General features: G+C 32.0%; 1 protein-coding gene across 1 annotated transcript; it reads right to left on the bottom strand.

Moving 5' to 3' along the window:
* Positions 1-349: 349 nt before the first annotated feature.
* Positions 350-7,487, bottom strand: LOC123690982 (digestive cysteine proteinase 2-like). Its single transcript, XM_045635143.1, has 14 exons — positions 7,397-7,487; positions 6,746-6,851; positions 6,252-6,357; positions 6,014-6,137; positions 5,447-5,570; positions 5,134-5,249; positions 4,561-4,672; positions 4,401-4,481; positions 4,036-4,265; positions 3,413-3,539; positions 1,944-2,049; positions 1,467-1,556; positions 1,156-1,250; positions 350-881 (listed from the first exon to the last, which is right to left on the bottom strand). The coding sequence occupies exons 1-14, from the start codon at positions 7,458-7,460 to the stop codon at positions 701-703; spliced, it is 1,662 nt and encodes a 553-aa protein (XP_045491099.1). The 5' UTR covers positions 7,461-7,487; the 3' UTR covers positions 350-700.
* Between the last annotated feature and the right edge of the window lie 392 nt (positions 7,488-7,879).

Below are 7,879 nucleotides of genomic sequence, written 5' to 3'. Positions count from 1 at the left end.
GAAGATTTGATTCGGTATGTTCACATTTTTTATAAGTTTTATAACGAACATAGGTACCTACTTAGTAACACAGTGTATACCTAATTCAAGAAAAGGGTACCCAGCAAACACTTCGAAAAATTTGGGCTTGCCCAGTCCTTACACCCTAGGCACGCCACTGCCAATTTTAAATCCGTTTCGCCACCAGAGACACCTTTTCTTTGCTATAAACGTCACGGAGCCCGAGACCATTCCAACGAATGCAAAACCGAGGAAATCGGTTCGTGCATTCTGGAGTTATAGCGTCAGGAAGGGAAACCCGACTTATTTTTATATAGTAGATAGGGTATGTCAAAAATAAACTTTTAAGTATGCTTTGATCATTTTTATTTATTATTTTAAGCGTAAATAAAACTTATAATACACGTGCAATCTTGCTTTCTAGAATACTAAATTAATACTTAAAACTCGTTTACCATTAACAATATCAATCCTTTATCAAGAAAAATAGAAGTATACTTAATCTAATTTTTATACAGCTTCCGGTGTCTTTTTAATTTGTGATATTATAGCTCAAAAAACTTATTCATGGCACATAAAACGAGCATCGAACCCAAGCAAATTTTTCTAGCAGACATCAAGAAAATATATATGTATATTAAATAGAAACTGAAACATATTATGCTATATAAAAATTAGATTAGAGTAGCAATTATTCGTATTAAAACACAACATAAGTGGGTTCAGTGGTGATACCACAGCTATTGTCCCTTGTGGAAATGTGGAAGTAACCATCAATGCCCCAGTCTGGACCCCAGGAGTTCTTGACGATCCAGTATTCTTCCCCTTCGTTCACGCCGTAGCCAACTAGAGTTACCTCGTGGTTCAGGTCTGAGGTGGTACTAGAAAGAGATAGTTATATATTTGTGCTTGCTCAAATTTCGATGGTATGATGGCATAGAACATTGAGATGGAGTTTATTTTTAATTGATTGTCTTTTTTTACGGTTATTTAGTGCAAAATGAGTATTAATTTCGAGTATAAAGTTCGTTGAAAGAAAAAAGTTTGCCCTGAAAAAAATATCAATTTTTTTTAATCGAATCAAAGGTCTAGAAAATATATCTTCCTTGAAATTATTTTTTACACTAAAAGAATACCTAAAATATGTAAACTTACCAATAAGTATCGTAATATATACCGCCAGTGTAAAGGCTCAGTAGACCTGTAGCGTCTATTGATACTGAGAGAGGACCATGATAAACTAGCGCCACCTAGAATAGAGAAAGACTTCGTTATTCGTATCTATAAATACTTTACATTAAAATAAAGTAAATTAAATGCTGCTGAAAAATCAAATGGAAAGTATAAAATAATTCTGTCCTGTTCTTTTATAATTTCAGATTTCAGTATTGCATAACTACTAATGTTTGATGGTGCTCAAAGGAATGCATATAAAATAGTATTATTTATATTATATAAGAACTCACTTTGAGAGCTTCCACGCTGAATGGTGTAACGTCAACGAAACCGCGTATGGTGTACAAATTAGTCATATTGCTGATACGACAGAAACCATCCTGTGAAATGAAAAAAAAAATTATGAAAAATATAATTTTTACGCTTTATATTACTGTAAAGACGAGGTAGAAGAAGAAGAAGAAGAGGAAGTTGTAAACTACAACACCAGGCTATAGAAAAAAAGAACCACATTGAATATTTCAAAACTAGCTGTGCTCCGCGGATTTACCCGCAGTGCTCCGCTCCTTTTGGTCTAAGCGTGATGATATCATATAGTCTATAGTCTTTCTCGAAAAATGGGCTATCTAACACCGAAATAAATTTTAAAATCGGTACAGTGATTCCTGTGATAAACGCGTTCAAACAAACAAACTCTTCAGCATTATAATATTAGTATAGATATAGACTAAACAATAAACATATTTTCAAAACTATTTTTCCCCTACCTTGTTCTCATAGGGACCATATTCTTCTTCAGTGGGTAGACCGTACTTCATCATCCATTGATAAGCAGCAGTGTCTGTTCCCCCATCGCACCCTTCCGCGCCGAATCTATTCAAGTCATTTATAATAATTTGTAATTGTTTTATTTTGCATAAAATATCATCAATGTAAAGATAGTTGAGTTTGATGTATTAAAATATTGGTCAACTCTCTATATTATGAACTATATTTAATTAATGGAATAGTAGGTTTATGCAATAACAAATGTATACACTACTCCCAAACTAATAATGCGCATAGAAAAATTCGTCACTGTTCGGCAACTGTCATATTCCCCGAGCCTCCGAAGACGATATGTAATATAGAGTGGTTAAACCTATTTTCTTCATGCATAGTTTATTAGAATTATGAGTTTTATTGCGATTTTATGGTAAAAGAGAAAAGTAACGAAATTTGTTTCGATAATTTAATGTAAGTTAATAGCGAGGACAAGCTACACGCTTGCGAATACATATTTGTTGTATTGATTTACTTGGAAAATTCTATACTTAGAACTATTAAAGTGTCTTACTGAAGCCGGCATACTGATGGATGTATGGAAGGTTAAAATAAGACAAAGTTTATATTTAAAAAAAATATTTTTTAACACTGGTTTACATTTAAATTGTAGAAATCTAATCATTAAAATCTCAGTCCAAAGGATTTACAAAATCAGGGATCATCTCTATTTCTGATATCGTAGAATGATCAGAACTTTCAATATGCTCTTATTAATTTACACTTTCCCCACTGCTATCTGCTACCTGTGTAAATAATCATTTTATCGGAAAATTCAACTTTGAAACAAAACTAAGAAGGGTATGTAACAGTAACTCTATATAATTCCATACAGAGATAATACGTGCGGTCACCACCAATATATAAAGACGACTGCGGACTGACGGATTTTTGAATTTTTTGACTGACAGGCTACCGTCACCTACCGCTCGAATTGTTTTCGATTGTGTATGACTCTGAATTGAATCCTATTTCTTTCGAACAAGGTGCAAGATGCAAGTGCATTGTTTAGGGCACTTACGATTCAATGATTCGGGGTGATTCGGGTGTTTCTGGAAATACGATAATTAGCGAAGATCTGCATGCGCATTATTAATTTTTGATTACTGTACTGTATTTACTATTAATTATATGATACGATATGTACTTACAGATTACATTATTGTTTTGAAGTGAAACTTCTTTAGGCGCGTTGAGAGTAAAATTTTCATGCCCATACCGTCTCGTCAAGGAGTAAGACGACGATATTGGTATCTTTGAACCTTGCCAAAGAAGTTCCACTTCTGACACGTGTGCTCGGCACACACGCCCGTTATTTTACAAGATAATGCGTGTTCTGTTGTGGGTATATTACTACTTCCTTCTGCATCCAAAGTTTGTGACAATTTTTTCAGATAAAACAAACTAAACTCACTCCCAAGCGCAGTCAATAAGAGCTTGATTGCTCAGCCTGATGAGCCTTCCGCCATTAATACTTGCGAGTACACCTTCCACAGCTGCAGTGGTCCCGAAGGTCCAACAGGAACCGCAATCTTCTTGTTCTGATTGTAGGGAATATAATATTATACGAGAGTTTGAAAGCTTACACAGGATGGAAAGTTTGAATGGGCCCTAGAGGAAAAGTATTGAAATACTGGAGGTAGCAAATTTTACTGAATGGGAATAGAGCTAGCCTAAAAATAGAAAATTTCCACCACAATATGCTAGTTAAGTCGGGGGTTTGAGACCAGGCCAGCGTGCAGGAATAAATTGATTTTTCAATTTATCTGCGCATGTTGTAACAATACCACTGCTCTAAACGGTGAAGGAAAACATCGTAAGGAAACCGACATGTCGAAGAATCAAAAGTTCGACGACACAAGTTTACACAGTACGTATTTCAGACATTTAGCATATCGACGCGTAGCAAAGAATTTCACTGACGATTTTGATAATTTTAATTATGACCTTTTATTTAATATTACGAAATATGAACATTTTTATTGCATTATTTTTTTCGTTTATTTCGTAGTTTGTTTTGAAAATATAATTACTTACCTTTAACTGGTGTTATCCTGCCATATAATCTATGATCAAATTCCTCCGGTAAACTTTGAGATATCTCCTTAATCTGGTTAGGTGAATATGCGAATGGTACCGTCCCGACTTCACCTTGTTTTCGTTTCAATAGTCCTTTCATTCTTTTCATTTCTTCCGGGGTACGGTCAGCAAATTTGGTAACACCAAGTTTAAATCCACTGTTATTGTTATTGTTAGCTATGATGCGCCTAAAATAAAATAATTTGATTCTGTAGATAATATAAATACCTAAGCCGAAGCGTAATTTAAATTTATCAAATACCAATAGATTTTTATAACAACGATCCAAACGACATAATATGTTTAGACATAATGCTGTTTACCTCATGTTATTGTGAAAAATAGCCTTCCTGATTTCGCGTTCATTTTCATCTTTGTAAGCTTTTTTATGTTTTTGCGTAAAACTGAAAAATTATTAGAAATTTTATTTATATTAAAATAAAAACTTAATATAATATTTGTATTGTTAATACTATTACTTACCTCTTAAATATACGCTCAACGTGCTCCTCATGGTTTGTGTGACTTACTAACGAATCTCTTGTTACTTTAACATCCTTTATATTTGACAGTTTTTTATGGCTCTCACAGGGATCTAAAGTAATTGTGTTTATCTGTATTAAGGGTATATGTTAATCGCTCCTTGCCGAAATCGGCAAGGAGCGATATAACATATATTACAGTTATTAATAGTTAAACATTAAATATAACTACACGCTTTATTCAACATGTTTAAAACATTTAAATTAAATGAGAATTATTTACTCCAGTAAAATTATTTACACTTCTCGAAATTGATAATTACAAAATTTGATAGCGTAATAATATCAGTATAATAAACTTAATTTATTCATGATTAACAGTATAAGCTTAACAATCTATACTTGATATTATAAAGCTGAAGAGTTTGTTTGTTTATTCAAATGCGCTAATCTAGGGAACTACTGGTTTGATTTGAAAAATTATTTCGGTGAGATAGAAGATAGAAGAAGAGCGGAGCACTTCAGGTAAAACTGCGGAGCACAGCTAGTTATGTCTAAAAAATGAAGTACTTACATTCGTTCACACTGAAAACCTTGTCATCAACTGCAGTAGTTTTGAAGTTGTAGAAATGCCACACTACATGTTCACTCAGGCTTCCTAACCACGCGTTAAATTTAATTTCTTCTAACCTACAAAAAATATTATTTCATTAAAGATATTTTCACATTCTTTTAACAACGAAGTTTTACTCTTTATCATGAAGAAATTAAGCAAAATATGGCGGAAGACGCGGGTTCTCGTGATCGAATTTTTTAATTCTCTAAAATTTGTACAAATATAAGCACATTTAAATCAGTAGTTGATATGATTAATACAATTATATTACTTGATAGGAATCCATGTTTTATTTTCACTCAATTTAGCAATCAATATCCTTTTATAATCTTCGCTTTCATCGTCACTTTCATGTACAAATTTATGTACGTTTGGTTCTTGCGTATTCTCTTTACCTATAAACATAATCATTATCATTAGTACATAAAGTTTTTGTTATGTGTGTTTTTTATGGTCCAAATAAACAATATCGAATTTTTGAGTTTAGAATATTGCTGCATTAGCCGATATATTTTATTCCCGCCACACCCTTAAAGGAGTCTGTTGTCATATTTTTCCACTGCAAGGAGACTGAGTCCTCTTCGGAGATACATATAAACTCATGTTCAAAAATAATTTAAGCTTACATTTAGGCAAAAATATTTCGACACTACCCGACAGGAACAGTACTTATATCAGGAAAAAAAGACAAATATACTAATCAGAAGTTGTGAATATGGTTTAAATTTCGACTAAAAACCTGGTAGAGTCTTAACATTCAATGCATCTTCTTCATATATCATGAAAAGACGTGAAATTCCTATTTTTCTGGATTAATTGAATAATAAATGATACTTACCCACGTAATCAAAATCAGATGCATCAGGAAGGACTTTATACAGGGAAATTCTGTGAAGAAGATCTCCTTCTCTTTTCGTGCAATTTAATTCATTTTCTGCCTTTTCCGTTGTTATAGGGTAAACCTGATAATTACATAAGCTATTAAAGATTTCAATATTTCTGTTAATTATTTATCAGTAATACGAAAGTATTAAGTTTTTTCTTAAATAGTTGTGTGTATAAATTTATTAACTTACGGTAAATTCGACGCCATATTTATAAGCAGTCCTTCGTTTTCCTCTAAAGTTGAATAATTTTACGGCTCCATTATTGAAGTCAGCACGAGATTTCTTGCTCGTACGCCTAATATAATGTATATAAAATTAAATAGTTTTCTGTTTTGGTTATCAACAATATGAATAATTGAATAATTTATATCGTCCGTTTATTTAGTCGTTAACATTGATGATATCCGGATATAAAATTTAGGAGGCATTAAAATTTTCATTGTCTGAAATCTTTTCTAGATATTATAGTAAAATATCAAAGTATTAAGCAAGAATATACTATAAGAAAAAAACATTCCATTAATATAATAATTCTACAGCCCTTAACCTGTCCTCTTAGTAACCTACTCGTAGCATAGGGCAAACCGTGTTCGATATATCAGTTTAATTAATTAAGCACGTTCCCAGTCCGCTGTAACCCCATAAAATTACACTAGAAATTCGAGTATTACGTAGAAACTAACCAAAATTTAAAATCTTCTATCCAGCCACCAGTCAGAGACCATCTTTCACCTTCAAGGCTATAAGTAGAGCTCCATTTTAAATCTGGTATATCCTCGTCATTGTTCACTGAAACAATGAAAATTTAAATTGAAAAAGCAATATCGCATGGGTATTAATTATGATTTATCAGTAGGCAAAATAAATAAAAGTATGGCCAATTGAACAATAATTGTGTTCATTGAATTCAGAATCTCGTTACAAAATGCACATAGCTTTTAAGTGGAATTCAAAGTACAATAAATAACCTTTACAATTGTTTTAAATTATTTTACTACAGGTAGAGTGAACGACGTGCGGTATTACAATTTTCATATGGCAAATTAAAATACATTTATTATTTGTAGAGAATGTTGGGCGGTCCGCTAGGAATCCGGAGATTTGATTTTTTTTTTCATTCTCAATACATATTTCTTTATATTGAAACTCTACCTAGACCAAAAATGATGTTCATTGAAATGATGTGTTACTCTCTTTTTCCTCTCAAACTCTTATATGGACGGATAAGGCTATATTAGTTTTTTAAGTCTAGGTAAACAAGCTATGATGCATATACCGCAAAATTAATAACCTTTAGAATAATAAAAAAAAATAGCACATAGTACATAACATACCCGTGAATCCTGATGCGCAATAAACCGCATAAAATAATAGTAATTTAAATAATATTAAATACATTTTGAGAGACTTTTCACACTATATATCACTCAATAGGAATATTATCACAAAATCAGCTTTATATAGAGGCTTTAATTAATGTTATGTTCTCAAATTAATTAACAATCCACTGTTTTGTGATATGGAATCGGGAAATGTTGTCGAGGATCGAGGATATAGGTATGTGGAAATTATTCTATGGATTTATTTTTATATTGTTTTGTTAAAATGTGCTGAAATATTGATTATTTTATGAAGATTTTGTTTATAACCGGATTAAAAACTACATGTTCACAATTTGTAGTACCTACCTATAGGTACTCTGTCTACTATTAGAAAAACTATCAACATATTATTATACTCTGTTCCATGATTTTTTAAATTACAACGTGTAAGATACAGTGAATAAAATTTATCAACATTCAATTTATTTGCATACT

The sequence above is a fragment of the Colias croceus genome, chromosome 4, assembly GCF_905220415.1.
Source record: "Colias croceus chromosome 4, ilColCroc2.1".
Lineage (NCBI taxonomy): Eukaryota > Metazoa > Arthropoda > Insecta > Lepidoptera > Pieridae > Colias > Colias croceus.
This window is presented reverse-complemented; position numbering and strand designations above follow the sequence as displayed.

Excerpts from the sequence above, each read along its gene's own strand:
- LOC123690982 (XM_045635143.1), bottom strand. The coding sequence starts at position 7,460 with ATGTATTTAATATTATTTAAATTACTATTATTTTATGCGGTTTATTGC. Across the intron at positions 4,266-4,400 it reads ATTTTTCACAATAACATGAG|GCGCATCATAGCTAACAATA; the intron begins GTAAACAGCATT and ends ATTTTATTTTAG. Across the intron at positions 882-1,155 it reads ATATATTACGATACTTATTG|TACCACCTCAGACCTGAACC; the intron begins GTAAGTTTACAT and ends ATCTCTTTCTAG.